This window comes from Parambassis ranga, chromosome 22 (assembly GCF_900634625.1).
Source record: "Parambassis ranga chromosome 22, fParRan2.1, whole genome shotgun sequence".
NCBI classification, from domain to species: Eukaryota; Metazoa; Chordata; class Actinopteri; family Ambassidae; genus Parambassis; species Parambassis ranga.
Window position 1 is genome coordinate 18,674,563 of NC_041042.1, and position 24,345 is coordinate 18,698,907.

At 42.0% G+C, this 24,345-nt stretch overlaps 1 protein-coding gene across 2 annotated transcripts; it reads left to right on the plus strand.

Moving 5' to 3' along the window:
* The first annotated feature begins 1,872 nt into the window (after positions 1 to 1,872).
* Positions 1,873 to 17,751, plus strand: setd3 (SET domain containing 3, actin histidine methyltransferase). 2 transcript variants are annotated; one of them, XM_028396044.1, is made up of 13 exons: positions 1,873 to 1,943; positions 3,692 to 3,815; positions 4,047 to 4,139; positions 4,248 to 4,396; positions 4,490 to 4,562; positions 5,196 to 5,452; positions 12,033 to 12,091; positions 13,053 to 13,167; positions 13,300 to 13,374; positions 13,501 to 13,667; positions 15,249 to 15,334; positions 16,973 to 17,133; positions 17,257 to 17,751. In XM_028396044.1, the coding sequence occupies exons 2-13, from the start codon at positions 3,713 to 3,715 to the stop codon at positions 17,734 to 17,736; spliced, it is 1,818 nt and encodes a 605-aa protein (XP_028251845.1). In that variant the 5' UTR covers positions 1,873 to 1,943; positions 3,692 to 3,712; the 3' UTR covers positions 17,737 to 17,751. The 2 variants fall into 2 exon arrangements, with proteins under 2 accessions (XP_028251845.1, XP_028251846.1); XM_028396045.1 differs by having other exon boundaries at positions 1,889 to 1,943; positions 3,697 to 3,815.
* Positions 17,752 to 24,345: the final 6,594 nt, after the last annotated feature.

Below are 24,345 nucleotides of genomic sequence, written 5' to 3' on the forward strand. Positions count from 1 at the left end.
AGGCCTGAAGTAGAGGGTGCAGAGTGTCTGTAGTCCTCCTCCATCATCCTCGATGCAGTGGAGATGGCGCCTGAAGTGGAGGGCATGGAGTCCTGGGGCAGGTCCAACTTTGGTGGTTTGGGAGCAGGCTCCTCAGGGGAGACGCTTCCAAAGCTTCCAAAGTCGAAGCGGACCAGAGGAGCGGCAGGAGCGACCTCATGAACACCAGAGACTGAAATGATGGGGACATCATCGGCAATCTCACGTCTCCCAGACTCAGACAGGTCCTCCGAGAGGACCTGCTGGAAGGAATCGAGTCGGTCATGCTACCGGAATCCTCACTGTCCCAGTCCTCCACGTTGTCCTCCTCCTCCTGCACATCAAAATACCTGTGACCAAAGAGTGGAGGAAAGTCTGCATCATCCCAACAGTCGTCATCGTCATCCTCAGGAAGCAAGATGAACTCAGTGGGTTATTGATGAGAGTCTGAACTTTAATTCTAATGTTTTAAAATGAAGTCGATGTGTAAGAGCTCATCTGTTTGAGGTGAACAGTGCACAGTGTCATTTGCTGTTACTCTAATTGGTCCTGTGTCCATGTCAGGGAGTGTGAAGGACTGTTGTGCCATATGCATAAATCTCTGTCTCTCTTTGTAGTTGTGCGTACGGATTGATTTGGTCACAGTTCTTGGTGGGCTCCTCTGAGAACATGAAAAGGTCAAAACAAACAGGAGTCAAAGAGAAAGTCCCGCTGGTCTCACCCCTGGTTTTGGTAGTATCTGGAATGTATTTGTCACCACATTTATTCTGTTTGTGGCACAAAAAATATGAATCACACAAAAGGTTAAATATTCAGAAGGAAAATGAAGACAAATGGTAGGAATAGGAGGAATTAAAATGCCAATAATAGTTTTAATTGATGCATGTTACATTCAACCACTGCCTTCCACCCACATAACCTTTCAACCAATGAGGAATGCAACAGATAGCTGGTAAATGGTGTACACTGCCCTATATTTACACATCATCTTCTGCTTCTGTACATGGAAAATCCTTTATGGTCAAACATCAGAGGAGAAACAGGATACAATGTGTAGCTGATTGTATGCAGTTTCTTTGCAAGCATGTTTAATGTACGTACTTTCCTTCAAAAAAAGCACTCATAGTCATAAAAAGTGAGTCACAATTAGACATGACAGGTTAAAAACTCCTCTTCTTCTTCTAAAAACGCCTCTTCTTCATTCACAAGATAAAACTTTTCCTTCAGCAGGGTGTTGCTTCCAAAATGGACAAAAAGACATGTAAGGCAAAGAGAATAGAAAATAACATAAAATGTGCTCGGTGCATTAAGACTTTATAATATAACAAAGAGCTGCCTGCCCTGTTCCAGCTCTGTGATAAATAGCTGCATAGCGTGTAGGAGACAGTTCTCTCTAAAACTGTTTAGTAAACCTGCAGCTGGAGAACAGTGTAACCCCAGAGCCCTTTACATGGACCTACATGTCCGCTTTAAGTGCAAAAGAATATTTTATTTCTATTTTTATATTATTTATTGTTTATTTGTGGTGTCTTTTATAATCGAGCTTTGTATCTTTAATTGTAAAGGTTCTACTGTAATAGTGTTTCATCAAAAATGACCCAGTGTAAAGCTGGGGCCGTGGTCTTGATTGACGTGTCTTCTAACCAGTCGTTGCAGCTTATTCATCGCCATTTAAGGTCGATCTGAGCTTTCTAAAAGTACGCTTCCAATTGCAACCTCTGACGGGAGACGAGCGGTTAAGTTTACATACATCTGCATTTCCAGCCACTCGCTCCTCAGGCGTGCTGCCCGGTGACCAATCAGGGTGCGGGAGACTTATGCTCTGTTTGTGGGCGTATCCTGAGCGTTCTCCAATCACACGCGCTGTTGAGTCAAGGTTGGTTTCCGTGCAGACACAGAGGAACTGCTGCTGTCACTTAGAAAAGGTATGACTGAAACGGAGAAAATGCTAAGGATTTGGTTTAGCAAAGTTATTGTTGTTGACTGATGTTTTGCATAAATGCATGTATGTACCACGGAGCTGGTTGTATTTTAGCAAGGGAAGCTATTTAGGTAGCCAATCCAGCAGATTAGCCTATTCCAAAACTCAGTCTGATCCTTCATTACTTGACAGCTTAGCAGCTAACTGCTAGCTTGCTAACGCTCAGTCAATGCAGCCAGTGTGAAGCTGTGTGTAATTGCTTGCCCGTTACGTCCCCTGCTCTGATGGGCGTGATTCCTTTATGATCCTAAGCTAGCTGCTGGCCTACTGGGGAAGGCTAAAATAACCAGGGGGCTTAAGTAGTAGTAGTGGAGCATTCATTTGGGACGTTGTTTGGTTGGAGGATGAAACGGTGCTAATACCCACATAGCTTGTTTAAAAAGGGAGCTCGGACTACAGGTTTCTATATATAGTATATAGAAAAATAAAATGCTCTCTGTCTACTTTGATTAAATATAGCTACACGGAAGAGTTGCCAGAACTCAGTTTAACAGTAGAGGGATATTTGTTACAACGCACGCTGCTAACAGATAGCTAGCTTTGCGGCAAATAAAGTATCCCCACGTCTAAAACTTCATTATAGTGACTCAGGTTTGCTGAACTGGGTTCATTTGAGCTTTGGAAGTTTCCTCTGCTTGACTCTGAATTGCCTTGTGTATGAATGGTGCTATATAAATAAAGCCTGACCTCAGTTATGCAGTGGAAGATGACGTTGCCACATGTCTAAACTCTGTTGTTGTCTTCTAAGTCACACACACCAAGAAGTCAAAATATAGAAAACAATCCATATAATGCAGCCAAACACTACAAACCCTTCAATTAACCTAGAATGGATTCATTTTTCTGATGATGCCTGCTCAGACTGAGCCTGAGAGGTTCTGTTTGATTGGATTTCTGAAGACTGCACAGATATTTGTGTGTGATGTGTGTAGTGTAGTCACTTTGGAGGAGGCCATGACAGTAGCTGCCTGAAGTTCTCTTCATCTTGTAAGATCCTGGCTTTGGACCCCGGTGACAGCTGCTACTGAATGCCACTGAGCAGCTGTGTGTAAGTGCTTATGGTAGCATGAGGCCTTTCACTTAAAAACTAGTAAGATCCAGATTTCCAAAAATGGCCATAGCCACTTCCTTTACATTGCTAAACTGTTTGGATTGTGAAATGAGTGCGAGGGAAAGCAAGTGGGCTGCTCTGAGAGGAGGAATTCATTTAGTGGTGCTAAGGCCTTTAGGAAATTGAATTGATGCGTGTAGAGTGGGCTCTCTGTCTATTTAAAGATGCCAATTTGCTGGTGTGAAAGCCACAGGACTAACACTGGGACTTATTATTCCTAATGAAAACACCACTAGAGATGTGTGTGTGTGTAATTGACAAAGATACTGTGAAGATGTACGCAGTTGGAAGAGCTAGCAAAATGTATTTATTGTAAGTTTTGAGGTCACATGATCTATTTCCTGTCCATCTAATATAGATGATACCTCTTTTCTCCATCCTTTGAAAGAAATATCTTATTAAAAAGTAAGATACTAAAATCATGTCATTGGATGAGGTAGATTTTAACTTTATTAGGGCTTTTTCACTGGTCTGTAAGTTCAGTCATAGTAAAATAAATAAAATAATAAAAGTAGACTTTTTGTCAGGATGTTTTGGTCAAAGCATGAGACGCCGAATGTAACACTGTTGTGTTCTGTCAGCCCAGTCTTACATCCAGCACCATGGGAAAGAAGAGTCGAGTGAAGACTCAGAAATCGGGCTCAGGAGCCAGTGCTGTGGTTTCCCCCAAGGAGATGACGAACCTCATCTCTGAGCTGCTGCAGAGTATGTACATGTTATACGCCCCTCACAACTTAATGACCTTATTTGTGTCCAACAGAGCATGGCTAATATTTGGGATCTATGAGTGTGGATGATACTGTATAAGTCATTCCTGAATTTCCCTAATTATATCAAAACATTTCTTTTAGAAGAATTAGGTGCATTAAGGCCTTTGCATTGAAGGCTCTTTATAGTGTGTGTTCTGAGGTGTTCACAGCCATTATGTTTTTCCAGAATGCAGCAGTGCAGCACCCTCTGGTGGTAAAGAGTGGGATGAGTACATCCAGATCAGAGGCTTGGTGGAGAAGATCCGCAAGAAACAAAAGGGTGAGTTCATGTGCATTTTTTTTGTCATCTTTTGTCAAATTATATTGTTCCACAACATTTTAGGCCACTGAACGGATCTCTTACCAATGTCCCTATGTCTTTGTTCAGGTATGTCCATACTGTTTGAGGGCAACAGGGAGGATTATTTCTCGGACCTGATGTCTTGGGCTCAGGAAAATGGGGCGTCCACTGACAGTTTCACTGTGGCTAACTTTGGAACAGAGGGCTACGGCCTGCGGGCCACCAGAGACATCAAGGTTCCCACTTTATTTTTGATTTGCAAGAATTTCAAGGTAAATTGTGAATTGAATTGTGCTGTACATTACCGGCACTGTGCTTTGTGTGTGCAGGCAGAGGAACTGTTCCTGTGGATTCCCAGAAAGATGCTGATGACAGTGGAGTCAGCACAGAACTCTGTACTGGGTAAGAAGTTTGAACTGTGAACTTACGTATTACCATGTTAGAATAGAATAGAATAGAATATACTTTATTAATCCCTTTGGGAAGGTCCCTCAGGGAAATTTGGGTAACAGCAGCAATACAACACTGACAGTCAGAGCAAGAGTTAAGAATAAAATAGAACATAGTACAAAAAAGATAAGAGAGTATTATAATGTTTTAGATGTTGAAGTTGCATAATAGATTTTATTCAATATACAAACTGAACCTAACCACTAACATTTCTGCATCTGCACAGTCCTGCCTTCTAACACCCATAATAATCAAAGAAATAAACCTTATTTTTCGTGTGTTCAGAACTGTGTCATACTACAGAAAGACACATTTGAGTTTGGTTTGAGTAATGATTTTGCTGTTGTCGTAGCGCTGGACTGAAAGTGAACCTATACTGACTATAAATGTGAAAAGGGTAAAAATAAAAATAACAAAAAATAAAGATAAATTGCTGATGGGAAGGTCCATGAGGCATTCTCTGTGTGTGTTTTCCCTCATGACTGGTATAATATAAAATGATTAAATCCATGAATATTATTGGTCAATATAAAAGCAAATATTGGTAATATTTTTCATCCAGCCCTAGTAACCTTTCTTTCTCAGGTCCTCTGCACGGCCAGGACCGGATCTTGCAGGCCATGGGCAACGTGACGCTGGCCCTCCACCTGCTGTGTGAGCGAGCCAACCCTGCTTCGTTCTGGCTGCCATACATCCGCAGTCTTCCTCACGAATACGACACACCGCTGTACTACCAGCAGGAGGACGTGCAGCTGCTGCTGGGCACGCAGGCAGTGCAGGACGTTCTGAGCCAGTATAAAAACACTGCACGGCAGTACGCTTACTTCTACAAACTGGTACAGGTAGGTTGATACACACTACACAATACACGCTCACACACACAAGCTGTGTATGTATAGCTTTTATAGGTTTTAAGCTAATGTGTTACAATTAACATTACAGACACAAAAGCCCATTCACACAGCATCCATTTTACCTCTTTCCATGATAAAGTACACACAGTAACATAGTAACACAGAAGTCCTCTGGCAATATTAGTCCTGTGCAAATTGGCATCTGTTTTAGCACTTTATTTTGGCTCTTTCCTCTCTCTGCTCAAGGCTGCAATAAGAAGCCGTCAGGAGGCTTATGTTCCTACACACATATACAGAATACAACATAAACACATGCTATGTGGTCAGAAATATGAAAGCCTGATGGATGAGATGATCGATATACATAGCATGGCAGTAACAACTAGGGATGTCCCGATCCGATCACGTGATCGGAAATCGGGCCCGATTACGTGATTTCAGACTCGATCGGAATCGGACATTACCTCCCGATCAGGACTCGGATATATATTTATTAGGGCTCTCAAAGTTAACGCCTTCTGTGCAGGGTGGCTCTGTGTCCTGTAGTGTAGGGGTATGACTAGGCCTGTCGCGATAAACAATAAAACAATTAATTGCACGATAAGTTAAGTTTTTCGGCCGCGATAAATTTCATTTGCATGCTGGTTTGTTTGTCTCTCTTTCTCTCTCTCTCTCCCTCTCGCTGCCAAAGAGACTGGATGACAAAAGGCGTCATTCCGGTGCGTCGTAGCGTATAAAGGCCGTCGGACTTTATATGGCCCGCGGCTTCTGTCTTAAAATGTGTCAAATCAACAGGTAGTTCTTATTTTTTTAACTCATTGTGTAACGTTTACGGGATGTTCTGAGCAGACCACGGTCAGCTCGCTGTCTGCGTCGCCACGGTGCGTCACAGCGCTGCAGGGCTTGGACGTTACAGCAACACAGAGAGCTGTGAAGCTGCTCAACACCGTTTCAACACTTTGCCACAATTCACCACGACACTAAACCTGCTCATGTATAGAACCTGCTCTCAGAGAGAGTCCGCGTTGTACGAGTGAAGTTCTCTGCCTTCTCACTGGCGGCACTCGCTGCAGCGCCACCCAGTCTAGTTCTCTTGCCCAGTCCTCTGGTGCCATCTCTGCTATCAGTTTCTATGTGTTTCTGTCTACATGGTGGCGTTTGTAAAATTCACTGCAGCGGCCTGATGCGCATACACACATGCAAACGCAAACGTGTGCGCACACAAGCACATGTGCACACAGATGAGCCCACTCCCAGAGAGTGCGTGCTATTTGGCTCTGTTGCTCATGACGTGCTAGTTGGTTTGACTTAACTCCATTGACTATGCTCAGATAAGCCATGGTAATAGGCCTACCACTACTCATAATAATAATATTAACATTAATATTAATATCATTAATCCTAACATAATGTTGATGATTGGGGCCTTTCCAGTGTTAAATGTTCTTTAGAAATTAAAGTTTATTAATCTTTGAAAGGGTGTACTTTATATGTCGTTATCATTTATTAGTTGAACATGGTCTCAAAACGACAATATCATCGATTATCACAATAATTTCTCTTGGCAATTAATCACCCAGCAAAATCTGTTATCATGACAGGCCTAGGTATGACAGTTGCTTTTGGTGCGAGGTCTCGATGAGCTGCTGCGTGTCTGAAATCCTATTTACCGCCTTTATAGATAATCTTGAAAGTATCGGATCGGGACTCGGCAGTATCGGCAGATACTCAAAATCAAATGACTCGGACTCAGACTCAAAGGCAAAAAAACCTGATCGGGACATCCCTAGTAACAACCATTCTGAGGCTTGACAGTTGTTTTGTGGCTGTTTATTGTGGAACTTAATGTTGGAAATTCAAGTAACACATATTTCGATTATGGTGCAAATGAACCTGACCAAACACAGATGTAGAGTAATTTTTAAATCAAAACAGGATGAAGTTAATACTGCGTGTATAGGGCTTTAAAAATAATATAGTGGTGAAGTTGGAGAACCGGGGCCTGGTTTCTCATTGGTATAGTCTAAACAAAGTACGGACATTTTGGCTCTACAGAAGCAGCAGCCAGAGAGATGCTATATAATTTTGACTCTCTATACAGACTGCTTTTAGGTGACTTTATCCTATAAACTACCTACTGAGGAGCTCAGTGCCTGAAATTCTTCATGATGACCAGGAGGGGGAGACATTGGGCCAGATTATAATAGACTGAAAAAATGATGGGACATCTTTAGCAGTTACAGATAGATAAAGTCAGTGGTTATTCCTTAGCATATAAACTTCTAATCTAGTTTGGTTGGCATATAAATTCTTAATCTTAAATTCAATTTACATTTGCAAATCAGCGCTACCCCTTTAATTACAGTTTGGGGGAAAGATTCAGTTTGTGAAGTGAAAAGATTTTTTTTCTGTCCAGTTTAATGTGCCAGTAAATGGAAAAGATATAGAGACGGTGATTGTATGATGAAATATTGGTTAACAGCCTCAGACAACAGATAGTGGGATGGTAATCTCAAAATATGCTAATGTCCCATTATTAATCTAAAGCATGGTGAAATAACAGTTTAGCTTTGATCAGAACTCTCCACAGTCCTCTGTGAAGTCAACGTCTTCTTACATGAACGAAGCGACTAAAAAGAGTTTCAGCAGCTACTGTAGGTATTTATTTAATTAGCTGACAAACACAGAGGGAAAATGATCTTTTATAGCTCGATGTGTCTGATATTCTTCTATTAAGACACATTCAATAGAATGGTTACTGTGGTTAGCTTGTTGCTTTCCTCACAGTGTCATTTATTTTAAATGAGGTGAATATAATAAAGTCTTTTAAATACTAAGGCAAACCACTGGAAAGGCTTGCTTCATAAAAGGACTGGATTACACCACTAGAGGGGAGTATTGTATTCCAAAGACCTTAGCAGCAACGAGGGAGAAGCATCCCAGTTGGGGTAGAAAGAAATCTGCTTTTTTAACCTATTGTCATGCTCAGAATTATTCACATACTTGCCTGTAGTAAACACTGTCGGAGGATTAAAAGTTACAAGTTTTACTGAGTTTTTGCAGTTTTCAATGTCAACCTTTAAAATGGTGATGATTTCTCACTTTGCAGTGCATCACACAGCTCAGGGACTAGCCTCACGCTGCCCCTACCAGCTTTGCATGTAATGTATCCTGTAGACATGTAGCTTTATTATAGAGGATGTACATACACAACACACCAAACTGATGCAGAAAGTATGAGGCAGTCATGTATACTGGCTATAATAAAAAGAATGGAGCAGCAAGTGGAGCTTAGACAGGGAAGCAGTTTCTGAAGCAGGAAGCTCGTATTCTGAGTTTACACCTCATTCAAAATGATGACACTCCTAATTGTCTGAATAGAATTATAATAAGGGAGTTATATTTATATTAACCTTCATCTCATTTAGAACGTCATATATATATGTATATATATATATATATATATACATATCATATATAGAGCTTTTCAACAGAGAACAAAACTGTGTAGCAGTCTGTGAACATGTTTGTTTCTGTGACAAAGTTGGATATTTAAAGATGGAGGTCTATGGGGATAGACTCAGAGGCTGCTGTTGCAGCTGCCCGGACTTCAGTTCTCAGCCCTGGAGGTTGCTGCTTGATGAAAATGTGTAGGGCAACCCAGCTTGTGTTCATAAAATAGATAGGTAAAGAATTAAAATGGCTACTACACACCAGTAGAGTGTTCAGCAGGAGAAGAAAGACTCATTGTGTAATTAATAGTGGAAGCAGGATACAGGCAGAAGACAAAAAAAGTAAGAAGCAGACATCAGACAGATTCTACTGTACTAAGGAGCTGGCAGGACGTGCACTGCTGCAGAACATCAGGTCATTGTATACATGTATAGATCCACAGCATTGCATATCATATCAGATTTATCCTGTTACTACTCTCATTTCCTGTGTTCACATTAGAACTGGTTTGGGCCATGCTTTGACGAATGAGATCTCTTCCTGGGGAGGTCTCCATTAAACCTGCCCCAACATGGATAAACCCTCACTGTGAAATGTTTCAATTATTGCACATTTTAACAGTCTGAGAAAGTGAGAGAAAACTGCTGTGCTGGTCTCATTGGCTAAACAAACATTAGGCTTTAACACCTATACTCTGACAGCATCTTCTGTGGATTCATCACAACTGTGCAAAACTGTGTGGTCTTGGTGGCAGAGTGCTGTATGTAATAATGCTCCTGTTTCACACACACACACACACACACCTCAGGGTAAAATAGTTTGGTCGAATCATATTTCACCTCTGTGTAGCTGCTGGGTGCTGTGACACTGATTCATCCCTACAGGTGAGTGCAGGGGATCATGCTTGTCACGTTAAACAAAGTGACTAAAGTTTCCACACCCCTGCCCCCTTCATACATCAGCCAAGTTGATAAATTGGCTGATGTTACCTCTTTGGAGATATATCACCAGCAGCCCAGAGGTCAACAAATTGGAGTAAAGTAATGCACAGGAACACTCACGCTCTAGGCTTTGTCCGGCATTGAGTAGTTCATTTCAAATGTGAGTGATTTATTTTGTTGTGGGTGCAACAACAGCTGTCACCTGTAGCTGCCACTCAGAGTCAGTAATGCTGGTGCAATGGACAGGGCTCCTGCCTAATCATAGACGTGTTTTAGTGTCAAAACAATAAGAAACTACATGATCATCACCTGTAAGAGTGCTGTAAGAGAAGCTAGAGAAACTAAGCTTTGTAAAAGTATATGATATTTAAACATTTTTGTTTTACTAGATATTTGATTAAAGAGCATCCTTTCTATGCTATTTAAAGTACAGTCATTAAATACTGTATCCACAGTTGCTTGGGTGTTTTGTGATTGTTATTATAGGTCATGTCATAACATATAATGTGATTTTAATGATATTTAATGATGATATTTCTGCAACAATTGGAAAAAGACATAATATACCTTTAGGTGTTTTTTGAATTCATCACAATGTTTGACCTGCTATATTATTGCTTTTTTGCATTGTTTTGGCAATATAATATGCTTCTCCATTATACAGTATGATATTTCTGCATAGATTCATTGAAAAACCTAATTTTACATTCAGCATTACCCAAAACTGTTCTGTAAGTTGTGTGTTGTTTTTGAAAATTGTACACATTTTAACATGCTATGTTCCATGTTCATGGAATACTTCTATAAACAAACACAGCAGGTAACTGGAAGAACATATGTGTGGCCCTGGCAAAAAGCTAGCTTAGAATATTATGTAGAAAATTCAAGTATAAATAAGAAGTTTAGGGCTCAACACTTTATATATATATTATTCTCTAGTGTTTGCATGCAAGAGGTTCCGTCCTTGTATTTGTGGTTTTGCCTGTCTGTATACATTAGCATACATCAGTCTGTGTGGCTGGTCATATACACTGGGCAGAGAGAACGAGAGAGAACAGGGAGATGGGGGGTGGGGAAGGAAAGAGAGAGAGGTTTTTGAGGAAGGTACATTCAGGTCAATTCAATTCAAAGCCAATGTGACAAGCTAATTTTCCAGCCCGGTCATCTGAGGAGGAGGAGGAGGAGGAGGAAGGGGAAGGAGGGAGGAAGGAGGAGCTGGGGGACAAAACAAGGAGGAAAGAGTGTGTGTGCATGTTAAGAAAGGAGAAGTATCAAAGATGAGAGGATGGGACATAGACACCTCCATGAGCCCTCTTCACTCAGTAACCGTGTCAAACCAAGTGCAAGCTTAGATGTGTGTGTACCATGTGTATTTCTCATGTTGTGAGGACATTGCATGGTCACAGACCACTACAGTGATTATAACCAGAATCATGTAAAGCAAAAGAAATTGAGGTGTTGCCTCAGATCACGAGCTTCTTGTGTGACTGCCCACCCAGATCAGCTCTAAGAGCCTTGCCTGTATTTGGAATAACAAGGACTGTGGTGTGGCCAACATGGCCACAGTTGTAGCTTCCAGCCGGGGCTCCAATAGATCTATAGATGACCTCGCAGAACACATAAATATGTGGCATCAGGACATCTTTCTGCTCTTTCATTCATGTGCTTCCCTTCCTCTTCACTTGCATCTTCCTCCTTATGCCTTTTCCCTCCTCTTCTTCATTATGCATTCCGCTGAATTCCTTTATGCATTCCTCTCCCACTCCTTCTTTCTCTTCTGCTTAAACTCAGGACAGTTTGCAAATGGCTCTGGTAGATGGTGGCTGTGACTTTAAATGGAGGGACCAGTGGCATCTATGGTCACACACACACACACACACACTGATTCGGGCCCAAATTGATGAGGCAGATTTATGACGCCTGCTGGCCACAACAAATTAAGTTGACAGTGATGTATGTGGGGGGTCGAGTGTCACACTGCACTAACAGACCACACACTCGTGCACACACCCCAGTGGTGTGGCCCCCTACTCCCAGTCCTTCTTGTTAGGCTTCCCTGTCAGGCAGCCCCCCCAGCATACCTGCATAATGAAATTCCTCATACTGATTTGTGTTTTTTCCTTCTCCATCTGTTTTTTTCTTCTCTTCCTCTTCTTTCTTCTCTCCATCCCCAGACTCATCTTGCTGCCAGCAAGCTGCCCCTGAAGGACAGCTTCACATTTGATGACTACAGGTCAGTGTGTGTGTGTGTACACACAAGTGTGTGTTTCTGTTGGTACGTTGTGTGTTCAGGTAATCTAGACCAGAAGAGGTATGTAGTTTTATTAACGCCCCTTCCCTTTTATAATAATAATGTCACAAGTTGATGATCAGTCCATTCAAGCAAATGAAATGAAGGTACGACGACGGGACAGTCATAGTCCTGGAATAGTCCCACAGTCATGGCAATAGAGACAAAGTAAAGTTGGACATTTAACATGGAGGTCTGTGGGGATTGACTTTTTTGAGCCATACTCAAGCTTGAGCAGATCTGGACCTGGATGATTTACATGTAGACCCTGTGTTCCCAGGAAAACCATACACATTTTTGCAGTTTGTGATGAGGCCAAGAGCTGCACAGTCTTAACATTACTATGTGGGTTTAGGGGTTTCTGTCCTGTCCTAGTCCCTAGTGAGTGTATGACAGGGATTCATTGGATTAGTTAAGATTAACACAAACATCCACTTTGACTTGAGGATGATTTAATGAAGGTTAAGATTAGTCGAAATTTGGCCATGTGGCGTGGGCTCATGTGGTGGTCTCAAATTACAGTCAGACTGTCAGCTAGTGTGTGAAGTAATGCACTGAAACACCCTGACTTTCTGGACTTCGTATGTACAGACTGTCTCTGTTCCCAGACCCCACTGACTGATGAAAAGAAAACCTGATTTATAATTTAAGCTATTTTAAAGCTAGCTGTGTTGAAGGAGAGGCAGCATCCAGATGATAAGTGATTTCTCTTCTCCTTATTGTCTCCTTTCGCCCTCTATCTGCCTTTCTCTCCCTCCGTCCGGTCTTCATCCTCATCTGATGCAAGCCCTCTCTTCACACGGCAATACCAGCTTTAGACCTGATGATCCCCCCCGTCTCTCCAAGAGCTCATGATCCATGTCAGTGGAGTAACCTGCAGTTTTTTGTTGATTATTTGTGACAGGTGGGCAGTGTCCTCTGTGATGACCCGTCAGAATCAGATCCCTACTGAGGACGGCAGCCGGGTCACACTCGCCCTCATCCCCCTCTGGGACATGTGTAACCACACAAATGGACTGGTAAGGTGTACACAAGGGATTTGGCGGTGTACAAATACTTTTGACATCTGTCCTTTTCAGGGCTATAAAATGTGTAAAGTTGAAGCCACTACATTCTGATAAAGGTGTAGTTAAACAGTTGTCCCCTTGCAGATCACTACGGGCTACAACCTGGAGGATGATCGCTGTGAGTGTGTGGCTCTGCAAGACTACAAGGAGAATGAACAGGTGACCACTCCTGTTTTAGACTGTCTTGTCCTGATGTCAGCATTCAGTGGCTCTCTATAGAGCCACAGGTTAGGATCCCCAGGATGAAGTCCTTTTCTCTTTTCTGACTGAAATATCCTCCTGCAGATCTACATCTTCTACGGCACAAGATCCAATGCCGAGTTTGTCATTCACAACGGCTTCTTCTTCCAAGACAACGCCCACGATCGAGTGAAGATCAAGCTGGGCGTCAGTAAGAGCGAGCGCCTGTATGCCATGAAGGCTGAAGTGCTGGCACGAGCTGGCATCCCTGCGTAAGTTCAAAACACACCTTCTTTCCGTTATCTTTATCTACACATTGTTCTCCTCACCCTGTAATATGGGTCAAGGAGAGCTTCGGGCTCACATGTACCTTTCATATAGCTGTGCTGCAGTTTTGTCCTCCAACAGCAGATATTTCAACCAATTAGACCCCACTTTGGCATAATTGAAGCACATAACATAAATGTTACAGCAGGTTTTTTTTTCCTTCTTCCCACCCCACCAAGTATCAATTTACCATCCGCCCCAACGCTTTCATCACCAAGAAGCTTAATCATTTTATCATTAGTCTCTTAATTTTATGCAGCATTCTCTGCTCGGCATTTTTAATCAGACGCCTTTAATCTCTTATTGATGACAGTCTAAATCTCAACAGTGGAAATTAAGTGAAACAATCCCCGTTGTCGCCGGGGTGCTCTATTAAACTGACAGATACGCTCGTAGATCATTTTCAAAGGAAAGAGCAACAGATTCTGTGTCAGCCTTTAAATACTTTTCGTTTTTTTTAACCAAATGCCAATCCCTTTTAGATGTTCTAGTGGAAATAACAACGAACGTCAGACATTTTTTACAGAGAGTGAACATTCCTGAGCTCTTCTGCTGCTGCAGCATTGGACAGAAGGATAATTTAATAAGAGAGAGGGGAGAGGCAGCTGTAATGCATTTGTGCAGTGTAATAATCCCGACCCCGCGCCTCTGATCACCACATCGATCACTTTGCTGAAACAGGGAAATATTGTCACTTATTGTCTAATATATCTCATGTTATGTGTCTCACTGCTGACTTTCATAGTCCACAGGAAACCTCAGACTGTATCATTTACAATGTTGTTCACATAAAAGGAGATAACAGAGGAGGAGACCTGCAGGAAGTGAGGAACATTTCAAAATAAGACCTGCTTCGATTCTTTAGTAAATATTATGCTGAACTAATCCTTTATGATTTAAAATGCAAAATTGTGGGGGAAAAAAAATTATAATTTCACACATTTTTATACTACAACATAAGAATGGCTTGGAGAGCTTTAAGAAGCTGATCCATGTGAATAAAAACTGTATCTAAAGTAAGATTAAGAATTACTTTATTAACCCCCCATGGGGAAATTAAGTAATAGTAGCAGCATATCAAAGAACAATAAATACATTATATACAAGAAAAATGTATATATACACTACACGCACCTAGGAGCAGAATATGTATACATGCACATAGTAGCTGATCAAATGAACTAAATACAGTTAATGTAACTAAGGAAACCTTGCCAGAAACTGTGTGCAACATGTGGTTGTTGAATGCATCACAAAGAAAGAAGATCAGAAATGAACAGTCAGGAGATTTTAGGAAGGTTTTTCACCCCAAAACAAATTTGTATGGAAAGACAAAAATAGGGGAATGTCTATACAAAAAATAAAAAATAAAACTGGTTCTGCTGAGCATATACTTTTTAGTGATCAGCAATTCCCACAACATTCTAAAAACAGGAAGTGGGCGCACTGTCCAACCTGAAGAGCCATGTCTGTGTTCAGTTCAGGCTGTTATTAACACTTTGATCTGTGTGCTGTTGTTTTTTCAGGTCCTGTATCTTTGCCCTGCACTGTAATGAACCCCCAATTTCAGCCCAGCTCCTAGCCTTCCTGAGAGTCTTCTGCATGACTGAGGGTAAGATGTACATCCAAACACACACACACACACAGCAGGACATTCTGGTACCTCTGAGACACAGACCAAAGCACGCCACAATCTCTGACGCTCCTCTGAGACAGACGTCAAGCGACTGCTTCCTCTGCGACAAACTGAGAGGAGGTGGAGGTAGAGCAGAGAGCCAAGGGGGAGGAAGAGCAAGGCCTATCCAATCCAGAGCTGCTTAATTGATCAAGGCAGGCCACCAGATGTGTGGAAGGAGCAATCCACTGTGGGGTTTGCAATATTCATCGGCATGTATGCAGAAAGGCACCGGTGTCATAAATCCCCAGCCACACAAGGCCACATCCTCCTCTGTCACAGGACTCATCTTCAGGACCCTGCTTGATATATTATTCACATTTTTGCTGCATGTTAATTTTTAACAGCCTCAATGCCTTTGGATATGTGTGTGTGTGTTCGGGGATATCATCTCTTGCACGCATGTGTGTATGTGTGTCAACATTTCTTAACAGATGTGACATGATGGAATAGTGTGCACACACAACTGGGGTGCTGCCGTTCTCCTCTTTCATCTTGCAGTGTAACCGAGCCATGTTCAAGTCCTTTAGATCAAAGGCAGCAGGATAAAGCAGCTGAAGATAGTCCTGAACTTTTTACACAAGAATATAAATGGTGATCCATAACTAAATGATGTTCATTCAGGTGGTGTCGGAAGGTCAAGACCTGCTCAAGACTGGACGATGACAATATAAAGGGATAGTAGCAGGCGGGATGATGCAAGGCTTTGAAGGCAGTTATCCTATTTTCAATCAGTCTCATGTAAAGACAATTAGCATATTGTTCAAAGCAGATCTGTCCCTGAGGCCATCCATCCATCCATCCATCCATCCATCCATCCATCCATCCATCCATCCATCCATCCAGCCATCCCCTTATCCAGGGCAGTAGTCTAAGCAGAGACACCCAAGTAGAATTTCTTCGAGGGCAACTGATCCTCTCCAGACTTCTCCCAGACCCGGGTTTTTTTTGCTTCCACAACCGCTCTAGCACACTTGGCCTGCTAAAACCTATCTGGTGCTTCAGGAGTCCCACAAGCCATCCAGGCTCGATAGGACTCCTTCTTAAGCTTTACAGCATCCCTGACTTCTGGGGTCCGTCATCGGGGTCGGGGTTTGCCACCATGACAGGCATAGACATAATACATTTGGGTCTTCCAGGTCTGTCCAGAATCTTCCCCCGCCAACGGATCCAACTTACCACCAGATGGTGATCAGCTGACAGCTCAGCCTTGCTCTTCACCTGAGTGTCCCAAGGCACACGGCCGAAGCTCAGGTGGCACGACTGCACAGTAGACCATTGACTTCCAGCCTAGGATGTCCTGGTGCCAAGTGCACAAGGTTTTGTGCTCTGAACATGGCGTTTGTTATAGACGGACTGTGGCTAGCATAGCTGTCCAAAACACCACTCAGATTCAGATCAGGGAGACCATACCTCTCCCCAACCCGAAGGTGCAGAGAGGTGACCCTCTCATTTACTGTGGTTTCGAACTGCTCTGGGTTCAGGCCAATGAGTACATATGATGTGTTTTGAATTGATGTTGTTTGATTGATCGGGCCTACAGGGAACAGATACTAACTCTAAGCTGATTTGCAGAGGAACTGAAAGACTACCTGCTTGGAGATCGCGCCATCAATAAGGTTTTCACCCTCGGCAACACCGAGTTCCCGGTCAGCTGGGAGAATGAGATCAAGTTGTGGACCTTTCTCGAGACCCGAGCTGCTCTTCTGCTCAAAACCTACAAGACCACGTCAGAGGTCAGTCAGCACAAACTTACATGTTGAAATTTACCAGTGTAATTTTTGAGGTGGTACAAATTTTTCTTGTAAATAAAGTGAAAAAATAAAATATGTCTTCATTTACCCTTTCTTCTCTTCCAGGAGGACCGCTCCATGCTTGAGAAACCTGACCTGTCGCTTAACTCCCGCTTGGCCATCCAGCTCCGCCTAGCCGAGAAACAAATCCTGGAGAAGGCGTCAGCCAGTGGACAGGCCAAACGTCTGCACTTCCAGAAGAAGCTGGAGGAAGGTGCTCCATTGCCACGCTACGAAGAAAGTGACATCGCTTTGCTGGAAAACACTGACACGGATGCAAAGCTTCCTATCATCTTGCGTAAGCTGGAGGAGGTGGAGGAAGGTCAGGAGATCCAGACGGAGGAGCACAGTCACTTTCTGAATGGCGAGAAGTCTGTCTTCACGATGGGAGTGAAGGCTAATGGAGAGAAAGTGCAAGAGGAGATTGAGGAGATCGGCAAAGATTCAGGTTTGGCTTCTGTTGAAAGTTCAAACCAGAAGGGCCAAAAGGTGGCTAACCTAAGTGCCATTCGAACTGAAGATAATCCCAAAGAGAACAGTGAATAAACATATTCCACTCACTGCCACAGCCCATGCTATTTATTTATTTTTGTGTCTGTTAAATGACTCAGAAATATAGAATTGAATTCATAGAACTTTTCTGATTGTATGATCATCCAGCGCAGCTTTTCTTGGTTGTCCGCTGCTGAACTGTCCCTCGGCCTTCTGTGCAGAATTAAAATGAGCGTTTGGTTGAGTGACCTGTGAGCAGGATTTATGGGGTTTATTGTGGTATGATATGATAGATCTTTTGTAAGGGTGTGGTTTTAAGATGTTTGCGATCTGCATCACTAAACCCTACACACTGGTCCTGGAAGTTTGGAAATTTAAGTTTACTCTGAAACAGTCTGAGGCCTAAAACATTGGAAATAGATTCCATCAATAGTTAGATGAAGAGAAATACAAGTGAGTTAGGTGAATGTTATTTCCACAAAGCCAAAATCTCTCTAATTTTGTAAAATAGCAGTTTGTCTCCACATATGTCATATATGTTTTGAGTTGACAATCGTTTTCTCTGGTGCATTGCTTAGTGTGCTGCTGAGTAAAGACCATCACTGCCCATTTTTTTCTGATTTAGGCCACAGAATCCTCTGGTCATCTATGAGACTTGTAGAAGATGGTTTTGTTTCTTGATGAAAAAAAAATGTGTTTCAAAAGCATCTTAATGAATGTACTGTGTACTGATTCTGCAGTGATTAACCATGGAAGTCGCTAGGTAAAGGGAGTGATCGCTGTTGCCCCTGACTAAGCCATAAACAGCACTGAGGACTCTGTGAGTCAGAGAAATGTGTGGAGTTTCTGTTGGAAGTACAATGTGCAGCTTCTTAGTCTGTGGGTGCTGGTAGCTGTAGGAGTGGCCCCTGTAACTTACACTGACGTCTGATGGGACATCTGACAGTCTGTGATGTGAAATAATCATTTGAAATTATTGACGGTGGACATTTCATGTTTATGCTGTGCTTGTCTAAATTGAATTAGTCGAGTTTTATCAATATGTATATGTAAACATATTTCAACCAAAGGTAATCTACCCATAGCATCTCCATAACATGCATCACAATACTGGAATACTTGGAGCTAAATGTCTAAATAACCCCCAAACAGTTATTTCTGTATTATATTTTGAAAATATTTACACTTACATCTGCTCACAAGAGTATTTTTGTTTTACTCATTTTGGTCAAATTTGAAAACTCAAATAAAAATATCACTTTGATGCGTTTAATGCTAAGTTAGCTAATGTACTCAATGTTAGATTGTAATCAGTTATATATTCAAAAATGATTTTCAATTACTCATTGTTAGTTTGATTGATTCTTTCAGCTGTCTTTTCTACTTTTTATATGTCAAGCATAGCCAAACGTGCTGAGACTGTCAGTGAACTTTAGCGATGCCATATGTGTACTGGGGTCACTCCGTGCTAACCCACAGAACCATGAATCTTAGCATGTTGTTAGCTTATGATAGATGGGTGATAGAGCCATCATGTTCCTCTCTAACCTGACCCAGTTGGCTGTGTCCACCTGAGCACTTTGTACCACACTCTGTTACTGTTTTGAACCCCGATCAATGTGTCACTTGTCTTCTGTGGCTCGAGCACTTTTCCATCACAAATCTGTATTTTTATGCAATTGTGTACTTTTACCAACCTCGTTGGTGTTCAGTCTGTTTGCTGCTTTTCTAAAGATCTGTGTGTGTGTGTGAGAGAGTGAGAGAGAGCTCCTAGCTTTAACCACAGACTAGATGGGTATGTTGTTTTCTAGCTGAATCCTCACTGTTTTTGTCTGTGCAGCAGGAAGGAAACTTGTCCTGACGCTGTCAGCACCCAAAAACCAGAGATTAAACTTCATCCATTTCTCAACTTATGTGTGTAGCGTCTATATTCTATATTTGGAAGAAACTAGAAACATGGGGTCACCATCCATGCATTGTTCATCTCACCTCTCTTTTTGTTGGCTGGGGGGGGTGGTTTATTGAGAGTATTTTCCCTTTCTTTGCCCCCTGGCTCTATTAGGAATTTATAAAAGAAACATTATCTTGAATCATTTAATTCAGGGCAATTAAATTTTGAATGGCATATTCATAATTCATGGCCTTCTAAGATAAAACCCCTTTAATCCTTGAATATATTATTATAATGGGCACTGGGATGGGCAGTAGAGTGCGAGGCATGTCCAGTATTGTTAGTACTCGCTGTGTCAGTGCTGGTAGCTGACCTGGGACCAGCACTCCAAGCTAAGCCTGCCCTATAAATTATATACTGCCATCCATATTAATACAGAGTAGCAGCAGCAGCCACAGGCAGGCCCGGCTCTCTGTGGGACGACACCATTATCATGCAAGTGTTTACAGGTGTCACTCCGAGCGGGGAGGGAGCAAGCATGGGAAATGTTGGATGGACAAGTGATCTGCCATCTGCTAGCTAAAAGCATAAATATAATAATGCACTTTTTAAACAATGTGAACTACTGAGAATGACCATTAATACACATATGAAGAACGCATTTCTAAAAGTTTGCTTGCTTACTTTACCGGGAGATGATTTCCTCTGTCAGCAATTGAGTCCAGAAGCAGGGGCAGATCTGAGCTGAGGCTGTCATGCTCCATTCAACCATATGACGTCATTTATAGGTTTTTGGAGAGCCATTTTGAGTCCGGAAGTCATCATGTTGGCGGGTCTGAGTCGAAGTACATGCAGAGAAATGGACCTATGAGAAAATGTAAGTCTTAATAAAATTCCTCAGAGTGCTGATTGTTTGGACAGCCAAAGCATTACCTTCTTCCTGGGCTTCTTCATACGATGATGCCCCATCCTCCGGCATCAAGCGCCCAGAGTCCTGGTCCCGTATGATGGATCTGCTGGATATGTTGGATTTCTATAGTACACATAAACACAGGTCACAGTAGTCAAAGTACTACTATGTGACACACACACTACTGTACGTTCACATAGACCTTTATGTGAACTTCACCATGAGCAGTGACTGTACTGTTAACTGTAACCACAATACAGTGTTCATACCCTGTGGTTCAACAAGCCCAGCTGTCTACGAATAGAACAGACACACTGGTGTGGTTGAGACGTCAGTTCATGGCCAGTTCATCTCTACTGTATTTACACATACTGTAGATACCGAATATACCTTTACCTTCCATCCAAGTCTGAGCTGCTGAGATGTTGAAGTTGAGTCAGTGAAGTTCTCACAGCTTGTAGCGTGTTCAACACCCTGTAAGTATGACATAAACAGGCACGGCTCAACGCAGTCTTTGAAAATTTCCCCTTCTCCACACAACTGAGAACAATTCATCACTGCAGGCAGCTCCTAATGGAAGTGTGCATTTATTATTGAAGAGGTGAGTGGATGTGAGAGGGATAGTCTGCCCTGGTGTGAGAGGTGGAGGAAATGGAAAAATGAAGGCAGCTAAATGTTTCAAAATTCTGAAATAAACATGTCAAAAACTCAGATAAAATGGCTAAAATTCTGATTAATTATTTAACAAATGTAACAAAAAAACATAATATGAAATGAATCAAAAAGAGATGTTCATGTTGAAACATTTTAAAGTAGAAATTCTGATTAAAAAATCAATACAAATATGAGGTAAATGTCAATGTACATTCTTAAACAAATATGTGAAAATTCCAAGTGAAAAATTCTGATGAGTAATTTAAACACGTGGATGTAAATGAAATTCTGTTGTGTAAAATAATAAAACATAAAACTAAGATAAAATAGCTTGATTTTGAGATAAAACCCGAGATAAACATTTTTCTACCTAGTCAAAGATAATAGAAATTCTTCACAATCCTTAGATAAAAACACAAGTACAGGTGTGTGAAGGTCATATGTTATATTCAAAAGATTAAAATCGAGGCAACTGCACTCGTGGAAGTTTCAACATTCCCCCCATTCAAAGGCTTCATTGGTTCTGTATGTGGTTTTCTAAAATAAGCTGCCAATTCTCAGGCTGAATTTAACAAAGTCTACTTTTCAAGAAGCTGAAAACTCTGACATTGATTGGGGATAGAGCGGAGCACTTTGGGGAAGTCGTGAATTGATCACAGAAGGTAGAGCTGGACTCTCGGAGTGGTCTAACTTCTCTTTCTTCCTCAATCCCCCGGGTGGACCCTGCGCGGAGTATTGGCTGGTTGTCACTCTCTTCCTGCTCTGCGTGCACCAGAGAGGTACGTGCATGATGGCCGAAGTCACAGACTGGTTGGGAGGCGTGGCTTCGGGGTGAGCTCCGAGAGAAAGGGCCGTGTGTTTACTTTCTAAATCTGGCTGACTCTCACTGAGTTTTCTAAATCTCCTACCCTACCTTTAAAAATTAAAATAGTGAAAATAATGATGACAAAATGAGATATTACAATATTGGTCAAACGTTTTAGAACACTTCATTTTTTCCATAATGTTATTGAAATTCAAGCAGTTCAAGTCCAATGAATATCTGGAAATGGTACGAAGGTACGTGGTGAACTGTCTGAGGTTTAAAGAAAGGTAATGCTACCCTCAAACTGAAAACAATGTACATCTCAGAATGTAACAGAAACTGAAGGGAAACTCAGACAGGAAGACACAAAGCCACAACAGAATCAGAAGACAAGATCCTGAGAGTCAACAGCTCTATAGTGATCATAGTGAGCCAGTCTCAGTTTCAACTGTGAAGAAAAGACTTTGGGCTGCAGATCAGACATCATAATACAACAAAGACGTTTGCATGGACCATGTAAGTCGAATTGAAGTGACTGAACACTGGAAGCAGGTGTTATGGACTGATGAATCAAACCTTCAGTTCACCAATTTTTTTACACCGCTGAGTAGGCGAAAGGAGGGTTCCTCAGTGTGTGACATCAACTGCCAAACATGGAGGATGAAGCGTGATGGTTGGCCAGGGTTTCATCTTACAGCAAGATAAGATAAGAAAAAAAAAGAAGATCATGGAGTGACCAGCACAGTCTTCAGACTTAAACTCCAGTAAGCTGCTTTGGGATGAACTGGACAGAAGAGAGAAAGCAAAGCAGCCTACAAGCACCACACATTGATGACAACTTCTGCAACAGAGTTAAAACAAACCTCCTGAAGAGTACATTCCATGATTTATTTTTTAACATCAGTTGTTTGTTCTATGCTTTTATTTCAGAGGACAATGAGACATTAAACTGCATCATTTACATTGAAAATAATTGACGATTTTGAGATAAACATCATCATCATCATCAACAACATAAAACTAACACAACTATAACATATGTAACATAAAATCATGACATAAATCATGTTTTTATACCTTTACATTATATATAAATAATTTAGAGGTATAAAAAGTATCTGGCTACTAATGGCCAGCAAGGCTGCTGGAAGCTGCCTATCCCTGTTGTGGAGATAAATCTTCCTGTTTTCCAGCTGTTTATTTGCTTTACTGCATTTTGTCTGACTCTTAGTTCTATATAGCCATATGACTGAAGACCTACCAGCTAAATGCAGCCATTCAGTGAGGACAATGAGACAGTCAAACTCAGGACGGATGAAGAAAAATACAAGAGAAGGAAGCTGGACAGAGATGCAAATAGCATCCTGACACAGGGCTATAAATCCTGTGTGTACCTGTATTTGGTCCACCTCAAAACTCATATTAAATCTCTACTGTAATCACTTGGCAGCTACGGCCTGGATTAACTGTTTTTTTAAGTGGCCTCTCCTTGTCTCCTTTCCTCTTCCAATCTGACCTAGAAACAATATGGCAGGAGAAAAAAGGAGAAACTGAACAGCATTGTTGTTGTATCTCCTCCTCTCTTTCCATTTCTCCTCTCAGGGAGAAGGAACATCATTCTCTATTCTCCAGGTCAGAGAGGGAACAATTAAGTGTGGAGGGCACTGGGAGTCGCTGACAGGTGATGAATGGCCGGGCTGGCTGCAACTGACAATATGCAGACAAGCCAGATCATTTGCAAATGGATGCGGGGAGATGGTGGATGTGGGGAGGTGGGGGTGGTGGATGATAGAGGCGAGTAAAGTCAGGGGCAGGAGGAGGAGAGATGGTGGCGGTGGCAGGGGTGGTGGTGGTTAACCCTTCCAGGATCATTTCTCACACACACACTAGAAGGGAGGAGGTGGAGGAGAAGCAGCCACCTGCCCAGCAGAGAGGCTCATTTGTTAGAGCTGATGGAGGCTTCCAGACAGCACCCTGCCCTAGGGAATACGCTGCAGGCCGGCAAGCATCGCCACATCACTGTGTTGACCAACAGCCTTGTACACAATTCATTGTGACAGGGTCAAAGTCAGTGCTGATGCCCACAGTGCTTATTATAACACAGTTCTTATCAAAACTGAATTCTGATTGGTTACTTAAAACCATGCTTACGTAGTTGAGCAAAGTTTGAGAAGTATCAGTGTAGTGTCACTGAGTACACCACTGTAGTGCCTCCTGGTAGTACCATGGACACCTGACGACTTCAGTGCTGCCCAGAAAAGCCGAGAACAACTGCCAAGACAAAAGTGAAAGATTTAACTAGTTCAGTTAAATCTGAAGTGAAGTGTTTTGCACAGGGACAGACTACCATGACACATACCAGGAAAACTCCACTTTTGCAGAAAAGACACCTCCAAACTAGGG